At 51.1% G+C, this 17,465-nt stretch overlaps 1 protein-coding gene across 1 annotated transcript in view; it reads left to right on the top strand.

Annotated features, from left to right (window-relative positions):
• The first annotated feature begins 9,467 nt into the window (after positions 1 to 9,467).
• LOC113407098 (metabotropic glutamate receptor 4) overlaps positions 9,468 to 17,465 on the top strand; it is a 167,946-nt gene continuing 159,948 nt past the window's right edge. Inside the window, exon 1 of the mRNA XM_026655143.1 lies at positions 9,468 to 9,995. Coding sequence (XP_026510928.1) covers positions 9,468 to 9,995 — 528 coding nt within the window. The remainder of the gene's footprint in view (positions 9,996 to 17,465) is intronic.

The following is a 17,465-nucleotide window of genomic DNA, read 5'->3' as shown; positions in this document are numbered from 1 at the left end:
ACTGAGGCACAGAGGTGAAGCAAGTTGTCCAAGGTCACATGTTGAGTCAGTGTCAGAGCAGGGGGTGAGTTCTGTCTCCCAGCCCCCTGCGTTAAGTCCTAGACCCTGTTGCCTTCTCTAGATGGGGCTCGCATACAGTGCACTTTGAGTGGGCTGGACTTAAACAAGGACATAAATGAACCGAATGGGGGAAAGAGGGCAGCCTCTGGTTGAGGATGGAGGAGTGCTTAAAAAGAAAGCAGGAAATAGCTTTATAATGGGAGGAGTTTCGTGCAGCCAGGGATCCTTTTGAGAGCCTCCAGATCACCCCAGGTGAAACCTAGCTGCTACTGTTGAGGCTGCCTCAGCCGTCAGCCCCTAGAGTGATCATTTTTTTGTCAGGTTTCAGAGTAGCAGCCGTGTTAGTCTGTATCCGCAAAAAGAACAGGAGTACTTGTGGCACCTTAGAGACTAACAAATTTATTAGAGCATAAGCTTTCAGCTTATGCTCTAATAAATTTGTTAGTCTCTAAGGTGCCACAAGTATTCCATTTTTTTGTCAGGCTTTGTGAACCCCGGGGGCTTTGAGAACCAATGGGGAGAGTCAGAACATGCAATTATGCCACAGCCTTCCCCCTCCCCCTCCCCGTGTGCCAATACCAGCTGGGGAGGTGGGGGGAAGGTGGGACTGAGCCGGGGCTTCTGTAGCTGCACAGCTGTCAATGCAGGTAATGGGGAAAGAGGGACTGGCTTGGGGGAGATCTCTCAAGGGGGATACCATTTGCATGTGTAGACTGCTAGAGCGCTCTTGCGAGGCACCGCAACCCAGCTGGCAGGGCGAGGAACAGTGGAATGTGAATGCCAGAGAAGGCTTTGGCAGTAAGGATGCATCTTCCCTATGTTCTAGCAATGGTTTAAACGCTAACCGTTGGGTGCACTGTATCTTTGCATGGGTGCTCTTCCCTCGGAGTCAATGCCCCAGCATGGTGGGGAAGCGCACTGCTCTGCACCGGAGGGCTCCTCTTTCGCAGGAGATGTGAGGTGGATCTCCTGATCATTTGTGGCCATTAAAGAGCCCGTGGCCCTTAAGAGTATGGGCCTTTGGGGCTAGTGCTTTGATCCGATTCTGGTAACTCCCCATTCTGCCTCCCTAAAATGAATCCTTGTCATTTCAATGTAATAAAACCTCGTTCATCGCTTCCTGTCCTAAGTTGCTTGGTATGCCCGAGAGGTGGCTGCCTGCTATGCTGGGGCGTGTAGACAGATAATAGGCTTGTAAAGTGCTTTGGGATGCAAGGTGCTGGGGCAGGGGGTTCTCGAACTTGTTTTCCGAGGGCGGGCTAATTCTTCCCAGAGAGCCGGTCTTGTGGACACCTTCCTCCCGCTCCCCTGTTTTGCCTCTTTCTCTGCTACCTGGTCCCCTGCTCCCCCTTCCCACTGCAAGTGCTACCTAGACACCCTATCATCTCCCTTTGCTCTCCGGGATCATCCTCTCCCTCTGGCAGCTTCAGTCCCCCTAGTGCCTCGTGTGGTGGTCTTTACATTCCAAGCTATGAATGCTTTTGAACAATTAAATTATTCTTTTATTCAAACATTATATAGTCCAGTAGCCATAGCCTGCTGTTCTGATGGTCCCCACAGACCCTCCGCCTACCAAAATGGAGGCCCCGCCCACCTGTGGTCTCTGCAGCCGTATTCTTACCCCCAAAAGACCCCCTGCTCCACACAGGCCCTGCAGGGGAGCTCCTGTTTCCTCCCCTTCCCGGTGGAATGGTGTTCCCAAATACGGACAGCTCGGGTAGCTTCTCCTTATTTCCTGCTCCTCCACTGAGGAACTTGGAGACCTGCAATGGCAGCCCCGTGTGGTAACTAGCTGGCTCTCCCTGCACCATCAGCCCATGTGGATCACTGTACTGTCACACTGCAAGATGTTGTCGTGAAAGCGTAAGTGCTAGTGACTGCTGCTGGAGTATTGTGGGTTGGTTTGCTTGCCCAGGGATACGAACAGCTCTCTGTGTACAAGTGGTGTAAGCAGGGCAGCGCCTACATTTTCTCACAGAAAACGGCAATGGAGCAGAAAGCACTGAGATCTGGGCTCCCGTTAGAGCGGTGCGTGTGAGAAATGATGAACGGCCATGGGACTTGGGGAGGCAGCGTGTAATCGAAGTTGGTGCAATATTTTGATGTGTGTGGTTCAGGCATGAAGGAATGAGTCTAGCCCGTGGGAAATCGAAGCTATGGTAAGGGATGTATGTGTGTGCAGGGAGTCTCGGTGAATTGTGCTTTCATGAAAAAGACACTGAGAGAGACCAGCATCCTAGATAATTTCACACTCCACATCTCATGCCCATTTGCCAGCCCAGTGTCACTTTACAGGGGAAATTTGAGAGCACAGATACAAATTTCCCTCTGCATGCAGTTAGCATAGAAATGAATTGGAGAAACATTGACGTGGCTGGATGGAGACAGAGGAAGTGGGGTTTGCGTGACCCAGAAAGACAACTCCCCTGGGGTCGTGGGCGAAGCCGAATGTGGTAGCACAGCACTGTCTCTGTTTGTATTCCGATAGCTTCTCGAGGTCTCATTGTGCTGGGGGCTGCATGTACACAGAGTGCGAGACAGTCCCTGTCCCAAAGGCTAAATAGAGCAGACAGAGAGCGGGAGGAAAACTGTGTTATTAGCCCTGCTTTACAGAGGGGGAGCTGAGGCACAGAGAGATGAAGTGACTTGCCCCAGGTCACAGAGAGAATCTGTGGCAGAGATCGGAACTGAACCCAGGTCTTTTTGCATGCCAGTCCACAAGACCAGCCGTCCTCTCTCACTGCTTTTGACAGGCTGAGCTGGTGGTCTCATGGCAGCCCTTATGGGGAATCTCTTGCTCCTTGGGGGTTCAATCCTACAAGGTGCTTGATTTCAATGATAGTTGGGGGTACTCAGCAGCACCAGGCGTTGCTCAGCTCCTTGGGAAAGTGAGCCTTGGGTCAGCAGGGTCCGGGTGTGCTGTGGAGACAGGCGTGGGAATGCTTTGTATGGCTTTCAAGAGGCCTCCTTTAGCCATGCTCTGGGAGGAACTGAAGAGCTCTAGCAGGACCAGGGTCCAGCCCTATCGAGGTCACCCAGGCACTGGCAGAGCTGGCCTTTCTGCTATGAGGCAGTGTGGGAATTAGCCAGGGAGGGTCAGGATGAGGCGGCCATTTTGTCTCGCAGCTGCTGATGAGCAATTGGTCGGACAGGAGCATGGGGTGAAAGGAGCCATGTGAGTCCGCAGCAGCTGGAAGGAGGGTGGGGTGCAACCGGGTCCCTCTGGGAGGGAGACTGATTTGGGAAACAGTGGAGAAAATGGGGGATCCATTCTCCTCCTCCCCTGCGATCTCCCACACATTGATGCCACCCTCAGCCAAGTGTTAAAGAAGACCCAATCCGGGAGAAAGAGAGGAGCTGGAGCCTGGATTGTGACTGATGGAGGAAGGAGCGGCTCCTGGCATGCTCACGCAGCAGTGCAGGGTGGGGAGGGAATGCTGTATTGCTTTGGCATCACTTAATAGCAGCTAAGTGCAGCCCAGGTCACAGTCACTTGAAGATCTGAGCAGGGACCAGACAGAGGCAATGGAAGCAAGGTATGTGGTGAGGTGTGAAACCGTCACGTCCATAGAAACCGACACTGCTAAGGGAAGTGGCAGCAACAGCATGGCCCCTTAGATCAATGGGCCAGATTCTGCTTTATTCTCAAGCACCTCAATGTAAACGTGGAGTGACCCCTCCAGCTTTGCTCGAGTGAGCTGGATTGTTTACCTCACTGTACAACTTGCATTGTACTGGTTAGTGCAGTGTTCAGGAATTGGGGAGTATCCCTTTAAATAGCTTGTGAACCCTCTACGGGTGCTCACTGCCTTCTATGCGTTGCTCTTCTGGGGGCTTCCCATGTGTATATGGGGCAAGGCCTGATGTGTTGTGTATAGTCAGTAAACATGGGGATTTGGATGCTGCTGTGCCCATGTGTCGAGAGCAAAAGACGCAACAGCTCGTTTCCTGCTAAGTCACTGAATCGGGAAGAGAGACGGTAGCCGCGGACACATGTAACCAATAACCAGCCTGGTGCGGATGTGGAAATGGGGACTGTCCCGCTCCTGTTCGCCCTGCAGAGCCAGCACGGCTGGGAGGAGAGGGAGTTGGGTTCTAGCCTGGCTCGTGCATCTTCAGTGCAGGTGTTAGCAGTGTCCTAACTAGCAGGAGCTGTCCAGCACTGGCAGTGGATGGAGATGGGGCGGTGGGGGAATCTCGGGCCACACCTGGCAAGAGGGTGGGGGGTGGAGCTGTGTGGAAGCCCTGCCTTACCCAAGCCAGGGATGGGGGGAGGTGGGCTCCCCTGTTTATAGCACGGGAGGGGTGGCTGTGCTTCCCTTCCCCATTCCCTCTACTTAAAATGCCTGGCCATTGTATCCCCTCATGAGGTAAAGACCTATGGGGGTGGGAGCCCATGGGAGAAGTAGACTCTGAGGCTCTCCTATGTGGGCATGGAGAGGGGGGAGGGCTCATTTTCACACACACCCTCCCCATAGCGGAAAAGGCCATGAAGCCAAACGTGGGGGATCCCAAGGGATCTGTGGAAGGTCAGTGCCCTCTATCTGGAGGCCTTGTGCCTCCACACTAGGCTTTGATCCACAAGCATCCTCATCACCACTCCCTAGCCACACGGCTCCCCTTGGGGGTTGGGGTTGGCTCTATGGAACAGATAAAACAGCCCTAGGCTTGGGGACGGTGTGTCCCCTGCCACCCCGTCCACCCTTCCCCCCCCCCAACTCATCATCTCTATCCTCCTCTCTGTGCAGACCTCCAAGCTGTGCAGGGCCTCAGGGGTCTGCAGTGCATGAGGGGTAGGGATGGGGGCAGTGTTGTGCAGACAGCTGAGCCCTCCCTTCCCCACTGGAGGGCCAACGTCGGCGTCCCCTCTGTGCATTGTTCCGAGGGGACACTCCAGGGGAAGGACTCTGCACCCCTGACGATGGGGCAGGTACCACAACGCGCCGTTTGACTCCTGGAGCCCAGGTAGAGTTTGTGGGGCTGGCCATTAGTAAAACCATTCCTCCCCCCCACCCCTGGTGTAAACTGAACAAATCTAATCTGGAGTTGCTGAGACAATAAACATGGAACCCCAGAGTGCTATTTTCAATGGGCCGCTCTCCAGAACTGAGCTGCTCTTTAATTACGTCTCTTCAGGGGGACCAACTGTTAATGCTAAAATGGTTCCAGTTTGATGTTTCTTTTGCAGACTTTTTTGTTTTGGTGCTGGAGTGGTAATATTTCATTTTCTCCTATTTCCTCCCTCCTCTTGGTGTTGACTCTGGGCCTATAGATCTGTGAGCAGATGATATAATGGGAGTCAAATTCTGCAGTCCTCCCTTGAGCAAAGCTTGCAGCAACTCCATCTCCAAAGTCCAGGCCTCCAGCCCTAAAGAACTGCTCGTGCCCTTTTGGGAGCAGCCAGTTCTCGCTGGAAGTTTCTTGCAATCCAGATGCTCTGCTCAGTTGCAGGCAGATTCTGTCCTGGCAGCTTTACATTTCAAGCAGCCCTCCAAAGCCTCACAAAGGAGTTTAAGGCCAAACTGAAATTAGCTCGTAGCTAAGGCCAGTCCTTTTTTCTCTGTCAATACTTGGCTCTAGACACTGCCAATACCTGATGCTTTCAAGGAAGGTGAACGCTCTTTAGAATGTACCTGGCCAATTGTACCAGGAGATACATGGAGACGTTTGAAGCAGTGTTGCACATTGGCCATTTTTTGGTGTCTCCCCCTCCCCCCTGAAACTTTAGCTCCTGGAATCATGTTATTACATGACCATCTTAGTTCACATTTTAAAAAAAAAGTTTCTAGCCCTTGTGGGTTGTGGAGAAAAGCTCAAGAACATGAAGTCTAAAGGCTCAAAAGGCCAATAAAAGCCTCAGACATATTCTATTTTAAAATCCCATAGGGCTTGTAAGCCTGATGAATGATTTTTGAATGCTGGGGAGAGGCAATGCTATAGGATAGAATAGGCAATGCTCCTCCACAAGCCGTACAGTTCCAGTTGGTTCCCTGAAGCCTGAGATTGGATCGCCCCATCCTCAGTTCTTGAATAGCTACAGCTGTTGCTGTGGCAGATGGACAGTTGCTCTGTAATAAATTTTTATGAATCCTGTGTGTGACGGAATCATGGAGCTGGACTGTCTAGCTAGATTGCGTTTATGCAAGTTACCTGCCATCCATGACCCCTTGTTCTTGTAGGGTGGAGCCGTGTAGAAGGGAGGCCATGATGAGTTACATAGAGCCAGATTTTCTGAAACACTCAGCCCTGCCTCAGGTACCAGGGTGCTGGGTGCAATGAAAAGAACTAAACTAGGTAAATCAGATCGAGGTGTGAGTCTCAGGGCTGGGGTACATGAGCATTGCCCGACTGAAATCAGAGCTACATGGATTCATAGCAGCTGAGGACCCGACTGTGTGCATCCATCGTGGATATACTGAGTGCCCCTTGCCTCCCCTCTTCGGATTTGTGCCAGATGTGGTGGTGGAATGCATCTAGAGCATAAAGGGGTGAATTTTTCTGGGCTGGAGGAAGAGTGCTTTCTGGAACAGAGGCGCAGCAGCCTTCGCTAGAAGAAATTTCAGAGGCTGCGTCCCTTTGCAAGACATGTCCAAGTCTGTATATGTATTGTCACTGCTTTAGGAACCCTTATCCCCTCGGATGGGTTGGGTGCGTGGGATCTGATTAGGATCTGGTCCAACAGTTGTAAAGATAAGAATGACACTCCCAGCAATGACACCTCTTCAATGGCACCAGCCAAAAAGAAAGAAATGAATAAAATCATTAATTAAAAAAAAATTCTAAACCTCAAACCCTGCCCCAAGCCAAGCTTTTACCCTGCAAATGGAGAAGAGCCAGAGACTCCATGGAGTCTGCTAGGGACTTCGCTATTGCTATTGATTTTACAGGGTAGTCGCTCAGCTACTATAGCGATAGGCAGCAGGATAAAACTCTCTGACAGACCAATAAAGCAGCCCTATGGCTGGTGCAGTCGCCCCCAGGAGACCGCCTTCTGTAGAGCATTACATAGCTGCCTCTTTTGGGATTAGTAACAATAGAAATCAAAATAAAATATAGCAGGAGGAGTATTTCCATTGGGTGGAATTCACCCCTCTACACAAGGGCTGGTCCCAGAATTGATTTTCACCTCCCAGTGAGCAAATGTTTCCTCTGATGCTCTCGCTTTCTGCAGAAGTCTCGAGACTCGACCCTGGCTTTCCCCGGCGTTGGCGCACTGGCAAACACAAGGGAGGGCGTGAATCCCTGAGGATAGGGGGTGATCCGATTCTTTTGCTCTATTCGCCCAGTTCTGTTTGAGGCCTAGAGTGACCAGATGTCCCGATTTTATAGGGACAGACCCGATATTTGGGGCTTTTCCCTATACAGGCTTCTATTACCCCCTCACCCGCTGTCCCGGTTTTTCACACTTGCTATCTGGTCACCCTATTGAGGCCGGTCAGCCCGAGGTGCTTTGGCAGAGCTGTGTGTTTGCAGCTCAGGACTGGGAGGGCAGAAGGGGCGGTGGGCCAGAATGTGAGGTGCTTGGGCAGCGCGTGTGCGTGGGAGCTCAGGATGGTACAGCCAGGAACGCTGCAAAGCAGGCCGAATATAAACCAATAATTCAGGCCATGCAATTTTGGGTGACTTTATTTAAAAAAAAAAAAAGTACTTGGAGGATTTCTCTCTCCCTTGTTGTTGTTTACCCGGCTGTGATTAGAAAGAAGGAGCTTGGGTAGATCTGCTGTGGAACAGGGAAGTGTTGCAGGATTGGAACTGTAGACCCAGCTGCAGGTCAGGGGCATGTGTGCGTGAGTGCCGATTGGATCCTGGCTGCACTCTGCTTGGCTCTTATCCTCCTCTCAGCTCCATGATTGAGGAACGTCACCATTTGTTCCCTGTACGCAGCTCTGCCCCCTCCCTCCAGTCCCCAGGACCCTGGATCTCTGCTGAGGCTGGGGGAGATGGGTGACACAGTGGAGGGAGCTGTTCGCACACTTGCGTGGAGTTGCTCTAGGAAGGAGGGAACAGAAGGTTGTGCCCTAGGATTTGTGTTCAGCTGTGACTAACAACTTCTCCTGGAGGGGCTTTCTTTGCGGACAGATGTGTGTGACTCTCTCTCTGAGGTCAGGGTTGTACCATACACCAATCCTGTTCCTTCTGCTTCCCTGCTCTTCTTTAGAGTCTTTCAATAAATAGCAACATCCAAGTGGATTTACGATGAGGCGTCTGTGGCCACAGAAGCCCAGTCCGCAAGGACTACCGCTCCCAGCATATAATGCTTCCTCTTGATCCGAGTAGCCTTGAGCAGGGGAGAAAACAGACTAGAGGAAAAGAGCTGGCTCTGGAGAGCTGGTGGGTGCCCAATAGAACAGACCGAGGGCAAATGCCATCCCGATGGGTGGAGAGAGGGATGCATTGTCCCAGCTCAGCAGGTTAACTCCTGTAGCTGACATGGTGCCTCTTAGTAAATGGGGCCTGACCCTGTAATTCCCCAGCCCAGCGAACTCCAGTTAACATTGGTGTAATGCATGTACCCTCCGGCCTGACAGCCGTGAGGATGCATTTCCTAGTGGTTAAAGCATGAGGCTGGGGTGTGAGACATGGCTTGCACCCATCTGTCGCCAGCTCTGCGTAACTGTCGTCCAGTTGCCGCCCTTCTCCGTGCCTCAGTTTCCCCATGTGTAAAAGGAGGAGAATGTTTTCCTAACAGAGTCAGGCGTGAGGCTTAATTAACGCGTTGAGATCCTTGGCTGTAGAAAAGCCCTTCCCAGAGCAGTCAGCATCTCTTCCGTGGCTGCTGAGCCGGGGTCAGAATTTAGGGAGAGACCCAGCGCGGTGCCACTGGGCAGCACAGGCTGGGAGCTAGAGAGAACCACAGGGTCTAGCGTGTTCATTGCTGTTGAGCTCCCTGATGAAAGATCTGAATAGCTGATGTCCTCTTTATGCCTCTATTTAATTCTCTCTCTCTCTCTCTTTTTATCCCTTTCAAGGATTGTGGAGACAGGAACAGAGGGTTTTGGTTGGTTTGTTTCTTCACCCTCTTCTCCTTCAAGCCCAGCACCTTCCTCTGGCTGCTCAGCTGGAATCCTCCAAAGGGCTGGGCAAAGGACCTCGTAAAAACCAGCCCACCTTAGGAATCTCCTGTATTTGGCCACCTGCCGTGAGATGGATTCTGGAGCAGACCAGAGCTGCTGATGGGCAAGTGACCGAGAGGGGAGAAGGAAACCATGCTGCGTCCCCTCGGAAAGGCTGCAGCCGGACTTGACGCTGCCTTTTCCTTGGCTCTCTGAGACGCTACCCCCGCGCTCCCTCCTTGGTAAGTCTTCAAGGTGGAGCCGGGCTGCGGAGCCAGGGAGGCGAAGGGGGGCTCGGTGCCGCATGGCTCTCTAGGCTGCGTGTCGGGGCAGGGTTTGGGCGTGTCATTGGCGATGCCTGGGAAGAGCCGGGGATATTTTTGCATGGAGCAGCTCTCCTTCTGCCTACTCCTGAGTGCTTGCAGCTGCTGGTGGAACCCAGCCAGCTCGGCTAAACCAAAGGGCCAGGGGCATCCACACATGAACTCCATCCGCCTCGACGGGGATATCACCCTGGGAGGCCTCTTCCCCGTGCACGGCCGGGGCGCCGAGGGCAAGGCCTGTGGTGAGCTGAAGAAAGAGAAGGGCATTCACCGGCTGGAGGCCATGCTCTTCGCCCTGGATCGCATCAACAACGACCCCGACCTGCTCCCGAACATCACCCTGGGCGCTCGCATCCTGGACACCTGCTCTCGGGACACCCACGCTTTGGAGCAGTCGCTGACCTTTGTCCAGGCCTTGATCGAGAAGGACAGCACCGAGGTGCGGTGCATTAACGGCGGGCCCCCCATCATCACCAAGCCGGAGCGCGTGGTGGGGGTGATCGGTGCCTCGGGTAGCTCCGTCTCCATCATGGTGGCCAACATTCTGCGCCTGTTCAAGGTAATGTCCCATGCTTGCCATCCCCTGCCCTGCCCCTGAGGGGAACCCCTCCTGCCTTCCCTCCACCCCCTTTGTGGCCGGGGAAAGGAACACGTGGGGTGACCGATGGTTCAATCTCTGCTGTACCGGCTAAAATAACCCACCAGCAACTGTTAAGCACAAAGTATTGCAGGCGTTTTAACAATAACGAAATGCACTAACTGCTCCCTCCCAGGCAGGGGAAGCTAAGAGGGTGGGCGGGAGGGGAGAGCAAACTCTTTGCGGGTGTCCAAAGAATCCCCCGTCTCTCCAGGGGATTCTGGTTCTGCCCTTCCCCACCCCACACCCTGCAACAATGATGCCTTTAGTTAAAGGGCTCCCCCCACCCCTTCGTTCTTTCCTTCACGTGCCCCTGATTTTAATGCGATTGGATGCTCTGCGGAGGGCACGGGGAGGGATTATTGTAGGGCTCTCTTTACAGATGAGAGAGATATGCATGCTGCTGGGGTGGGTGGGTGGGGGGAAGGGAACGGGAGGTTTGCTGTGTGAAAGGCATTCCTCACCCACAGGAGGAGGGAGATCCCTGCTCCATGCGTGGGGTAATTTCCTTCGCCTTGTGAGGGCGGCTTACCTGGTTCACATTTCGTCGTCCATTTTAGAGGCAGAAGGGAGGACCTTGTGATGGAGATGTGAGGGCCACTGATTGGCTGTGTGAGCTTGGGCAAGTCCTGTCACTTCTGAGTCACAAATTCCTTTGTCGGTAAAATAGGCAATAATGACACTCGAAGGCTGGCCTACTGGTTGGGGCGCTAGCCTGGGCCTTGGGAGACCAAGGTTCAATGCCCAGCTCTCCCAGACTTCCTATGGGACCTTGAGCAAATTACTTAGTGTCTCTCTGTACCATGGGGTTAATAACACTGCTGGGCATCGCAGGTGAGGATCAATACAGTAAAGATTCTGAGATACTGATTAGATGTGGGGCAATATAAGTTACAAACATTTGCCTCTTCTACCATCTGGGGCAGTGGTGCTGGAACAGTTTGTATAGTGCAGGTTCTGGGAACCATGGAAGCAAACTGTAAACCCTGTATATGATGGAAACCACGTCAAGCCAGGGGGTGCTGGTGCACCCCTAGTTCCAGCACCCCTGGTTGGAGGTAGAGCTCTGAGCCTCTCCTTTCCAAAGCTCCCAGTGCTTGAGCTACAGGCGAATCACAGGTGGTGGTACTGGGCCTGTGACACACAGATGATCAGTTCTAATTTCCTCCACTAGAGGGCAGTGACCACACACACCAGGTTGCTAATAACCTCCAGGCAGCAAAATTAACTCACTGTTTGCAGAGCACAGTTCCTGCTCCCTGATAGAAGGCGCTATATCAGGGCAAAATATTGTTACCGTGTGGTCCCATGCTGATCTGGTCCTGTGGTCCCTCCCTCTCCACCCAGAATGAGTATCTGAATCCCACCCCTCCTGCCTGCTTGAACACGCTTGCAGCATCTCCTTTCTCTCAGGACAATTGACTGAGCAAAGCCCTGTTGGGTTATGGGTGGAATGTACTAAGCGTGTTTGGTGTCCCTCTGGAAGAACACTCCCATGTTCCTCGTGGCCTTGCGGCTTCATTATTGAGACAACTGGTCTTGGGACACTTCGGGAGCCTAATCAGAGCTGGGTGTCTGGGGGGACATGCTGCCGGTGGATGTGAGAGAGAAGGAGACTGATGATGAAAGGGATTTGGAAGGCCAGTTTCAAAACAGAAACACTGCTCTGCTGCCCTGGGGGGGTGATCTCCCAAGCTGAACAGGTGCGGGATGAGGGACCCTAGGGAAAGCCTGGGCGCACCATAGGAAATGGAATTGGGGGCTCAGCGGATGGCACTGATCAGTTCCCCACATTCCAGCAGGATTCCATGCGGTGTCAGCTCCCGGAGCAGGTGTGAAATGAGGTCCTGACCTCTCAGGTCATTAAAGTTCCCGTGGCAAGTTTTGAAAGAGTTATGGCCAAATTCCTAATGATTTATAAATGGGGGATGATAGCACTTCCCCACCTCCCAGGGTGCTGTGAGGATGGTGAGGCACGGTGTTGCTAATGGAGATTCTCCTTTAGCTCCAATTGCAGGGGTGTGTGCTTTTAAGAGTGGGAGGTCAGGGGGGAGATCAGAGACCTACTGCTAAGTGACCACAGAGTGCAACCTAGTAACAGCTGTGAATTTCCTAGGGGACGGGGGGAGTTTTGTTGCACTGCACAGTGCAGTGAGAAAAGTCGGTACCTCGTGTTGAAACCCCCTATCTGGTGATACCGCTACGCTGTCAGAGGACAACATGCAAATTCCTCCCCTGACTCCTTTGTAATCTCCTTGCCATGCTGCTGCTTGGTTGCATTTCTACTGCCTGGGGCGATGAACTTGGCAGCTCTCCTGAACTAGCAGGCTTGTGTGGGGGTGGGGGGGGGGGGGGGGGGGGGCAGGACACCTCCAAGGGAAACCCAGGGTGCTGCAAGGGGGCTTGATTTAGCAGGGTGTGCTTTTCTCTCAGGGTCGGTAATGAGCTAGTGCCCCACGCTGCCAGAGATGCCTTCTTAGGGGCGACACATAAAATTGAGGTCCTGACCACGAGTTCTTCTAAAACAAAACAACAGAAGCCAACAAACCCGGGGCGCTTTTCATAAAAGCAGGTCTGTTAGCCCCAGTGGCTAAATTCCAACCCAGGTAACCTTTTCAGGAGCTCAGATCTCATCTGGTGGAGACTGGTTTGCTAATATGAACAAATTGCACGACAGAAATCAACCTAGGAGTCACTTGCAGGTGTCCTGTTTGCAGAGTGTTGTCAGAGCATTCTAATGGCCAGTTGGAGCTGTTCATCACTCAGCTCTTAGTCATGCATGGATTCCAGGGAGGTCATTGGCAGGGTTTTTAATAAAATACTGTTCCACTGAGTTCTTATGGTGACTGCTTGGCAGATGGAGGGACTTGGTAAAGTCTATACCCCGTCCTAGGAGAGAACAAGCATGTTGGAAATGCTTCCAAACGGCGAGACGTGTTCTACTGTGCCTATGATGGCATTATGGGATTGGGTCCGACTGTGATAGTTGTACAAGTAAAGGACAGGCCCAGCCCAGCAGACCGTGCAGGGTAAATAAAGGTGGGCGTGGGGGAGAGAGAAAGAGAACCCATGGCTAAACAGACTGGCTGTATAGACTATATTGTAATGCATGTGCAGAAAGAGACAGACTGAAGATTGCAAGGCCAGCCTAAATGCTGGCATTTCTAGCTTGGGAGTGTTTGACTTTAAAGCCTATGTAATTATTTGTATGACACAAGCCCTTCGGGGTATGTCCATGCTGCAGTTGGGGGTGTAATTGCAACATGGGTCAACATACATAGGCTAATGCTACCCACGCTAGCCTGGCTAAAAATAGTAGTGCGGCCACAGTGGCGTTGGCTGTACAAACCTTGCAGGGACTCTGCGTGCATACTCGCATCGCTAGCCTGCACCGAAGCCCTTGCTGCTTTGTCTAGGCGGCTACTTTTAGCCCTGCGACTTGGGGTACGTCTATCTGAGGTGCAGTAGTGCCTCAGCTTGCAATATAGACCTACCCGTAGAGGCCCCGAATATACACATAGTCCCTTCCCCAAAGAGCTCACCATCTGAATAGACAAGATGAGCCAAGGGTGAGAGAAAGGAAGGATTATCATCCCCATTTTACAGATGGGGAACTGAGGCCCAGAGAGATGACGTGACTTGACCAAAGTCACCTCGGCCATCTGTGGCAGAAGTAGGATTTGAATCCAGATCTCCCAAGTTTGAATGCAGAGCCCTAACCCTAAGATGATCCTTTCTCTCTAGCTAACTGTGGGGACTACAAGTGCTGTGAAACAATTCTGCTTGGGCTCTGTTTGCTCTCGCATTCTGTGGGCTGATAAGCCCTTCCCATCTTTCATGGTTGCGATGGCATCAGTCAGATGAGTTCGAGACTCCCTCCACGCAGTTGTCATCTATAGACTGATGCTCTCAACTCATCTGCCTGCAAACAGACAGCACACTGAGGCATTTTAATGTATATCATCATGACACCAGTTATTGCAGATGATTGGATAATGGGCTATGGATTATATACCCAAAGCTTGAGATCATATCTTCCCTTAATTCCTGAGGAGCAGAATGATTGCTATAGCTTGACGTGTTTATCATTGGGCGATGAAGGCAGCTATCTGTTACAGAGTCATGGTAAGGACACCATTATGAAGACTGCAACCGTACTCCAGGGGATTCACGGTATCCTGTAGCTCCTGGGATTTGTAGCGTATGAGGGTGTTGTGGGAAATGTACCCAAGGCTTGAATAGTCACATGATGGACTGATGCTTCTTGGCACCCCTGTGTTGCTGTTGTGGGCTAAAAGCTTGTGGCTCCACCCACAGGTGCGGCATGCCTTCTGGGAGTTGGCTGAGTAAGGTCAAAAATGGCATTTTGGTTCTACTTCGGTCTAGCTTTGTCCCTCTGAAAGGCCAGGTATGAACTAGCTCGGTTCCTATGGATCAATACCTCCTGTTGAAAATTATTATTTACTTTAGGTCTCTAAGTATCCTACCCGTCCTAGTTCAACCTAGTAGAGGATTTTTAGCAGCTGATCTGACTGCCTTCTCTCTCACCTGGTGTGTTATCTTATTGCCAGGCTTAGTATTTTACTCCTGGGGGAATTCTGCACCAAAAAAATAAACAATTCTGTGCACAGTATTTTAAAATTCTGCATGTTTTATTTGTCAAAATAACACAATATAATCATGCCAGTTTTCAATAATTTTGGTCATTTGCAGACCAAAAAAAAAAAAATCAGGAATTTTTTTTTGACAAATAGTTTCCTTATTAGGTATATTAATACATAACTTTGAGTAATTCATTTAAATTACAATACAGAAATGTATTTCCTGCATCCTTCAGAAGCAATTCAAAGGATTGAGGGAGTTGGGGTAATGGAGGAGCTGAGGGAGGGGTATGGAGCCTGGGAGTGAACCTGGAGGGTTGTTGTGTGTGCGTGGGAGAAGTATGGAACAGGATTTTTTTGGGGGGGGGGAGATCATAAGGGAGTTGGGGAGCCTCCCCCATGCAGATGTTGGCTGACCCCAAGCCTCTCCCATTGAGTCAGGCATGTCTGCCCCATCCCCATGTGGCCCTGCAGCCCCCCTCCCATTCAGCCCCTGGCTCAATGCTGTCACCCTACTAGCTCCTGGGGCTGCACCCCAGTCTGTCCCCTCGCTACCCTTTCTGAATCCCAGTCTGTGACCCCCAGGTGCCCCGCTCTGTCTGTCGTAACCTGGCTCCACGGGGTCAGGGTGCTGTGATGAATGCAGCTGGCTCTGGGCTGTTCTGGCACCAGAGCGGCTTCTGGCGGGTGAAAGGCAGGACTGCAGCACTTCTTGGCTCAGTGTATTTTCTGAGGGGGTGGGGAAAAACTCTGTGCCTGACATGAATTCTGTGCACATGCAGAGGCACAGAATTCCCCCAGGAGTAGTATTTGTTAGCCATTTGGTCTAGCCATTTGTGTGGCTGGCCTGTTGGTTGGTGTATAGGATGTGGCATTACCATAGGAACCTCTGGGTTCTATGCCTGGTTCCCCTGTGAAGCCTTTGTGTGACACTGAGCAGCCAGGTGGCTTTTCTGTGCTTCACTTTCCTCATATGTAAAATCAGGATCATGACGTGGCCTAGCGGATAGAGCACTGGGCTGGGACCCAGGAGACTTGGGTTCTATTGCTAGTTCTGCCCCTGGCCTTCTATGAGACTTTGGGCAAATCATGTCATTTCCCCGTGCCTCAGTTTCCCCATCTGTAAAATGGGTTAAGGATACTAGCCTCCTTTATAAAGCACTTTGAGATCTATGGATGAAAAGTGCTAGATAAGAACTAAGCCTTATTAGTATTACTTGTCTTGTCCTATTTAGATTGTAAAGCATTTCAGGGAAGGGTCTGTCTCTTACAAAGGTGGGGTGGACGGTCATGGTGTTCTGGAATCCTAGATGCCACCATAAGACAAATAACAATGAGTCTTGAAACTCTGATCCTTCTGGGTGAATGGGGCTGTCTCTAATGCACAAAGTTCTGTTCTGATTTTTGTCCCCACCTCCATGTAATCCCAGTACAATTCCAAGGACTCTTTAATTACTTTCTTTCTTGCTGAGCACTTATTTATACGCGGCAATGTCCCTGGGCTAGAAAGTGTGTTTGAACAAGAGCCCCCTTAGTAGCAACTGGCAGAGATACAGGGAAGCACGTAGATAAATGTAAATATAATGCAAATGCAGAAGCAGCTGCAGTGGAATATCTACAAGCAGAAAACGTGGACCAAGAGCAAACTCTTCACCTGGAGTGCAGGTTCCCAGCTCTGGTTCACGGCATCTATTTCCTTCCCCAACATCTTGGAACCCACTGTCTTCTCTCCAAGATTTTTTTTTTTTTGTCCCCCTCCTCTTGGTCCCTTTGTCCCGCAATCTGCAGTGAGTTTTGTGCTCTCCTGGGAGAGCTGGAGGCTGTTAGCTGAGAAAGAAAAACAGATCGCTGATGGAGTTTGATTTTTTCCTGGGTCCTTTTTTAAAACGCGTTAATGTTCCAGGCGATGAGCGAGAGGGCTCTTCAATAATTAAAATAATATAAATTAGAGGGAACGGGAGAAAACTTAAAAGCCATTTGCTGAGACAAAAAAGATTGAATGCATTCGCTTCAGAGAGGAATGGGGAGGGAGGGGGAGAGGAGGCAAGAATGAGAGACAGGTGGAGAAGAGAGGAAAAATGTTCTTTAATTTTTATTATTTTAATCTCAGTCCATTTTTATTTTTATGCAAAGAGCCATGTAAAAGTGGCAGGAAGGAGGCTGCACAACCCTATCTAGGTTCAATCTGTTTTAGGTGCTTATCCAGCCTCTGTCACCATAGTGTAATCTGAGCACCTCACAATCTTTTAGGTATTTATCCTCACCACTGCCCTAGGCAGGGCAGGGCTATTACCCCATTGTACAAATGGGGAACTGAGGCACAGAGGCGCTAAGTGACTTACCCAGGGTCACATGGGGAGTCTGTGGCAGAGCAGGGAATTGAACCTAGGCCAGTGTGTGCCTTGGCTACACAGGAAAGTTTTAATGGTTCTACTGATGTTGTGATACCAGTGTGAACCCCTGTGTGGATGCTTATTTTGATCTCAATGGATTTTTTCTATTTAGCATAACCCCTTTTCCAAGCTGCATCTGCTACACTAAAGACAAGCACTTTGATGCTGGAATAAGAGTGTCCAAATGGGGGGGTCATACTGGTATAATGATATACGTTTAAATTTACATCCCAGACTACAACATTTTTTCTCATGTAGGCAAGGCCTAAGATATGGCTTTGACAGACCTTGCAGGAATTTACCTATGCTAGAGGAACACAGGAACTGTCACACTGGACCAGACCACCTAGTCTAGTATCCTGTCTCCAACAGTAGCCAGCAAAAAGCTGCCTCAGAGA

This window comes from Terrapene carolina, unplaced genomic scaffold (assembly GCF_002925995.2).
Source record: "Terrapene carolina triunguis isolate 2854851 unplaced genomic scaffold, T_m_triunguis-2.0 Scaffold198, whole genome shotgun sequence".
Classification (NCBI taxonomy): domain Eukaryota; kingdom Metazoa; phylum Chordata; order Testudines; family Emydidae; genus Terrapene; species Terrapene triunguis.
Note: the sequence above shows the minus strand (reverse complement) of the source record. Positions and strands in the feature narration are given on the sequence as shown.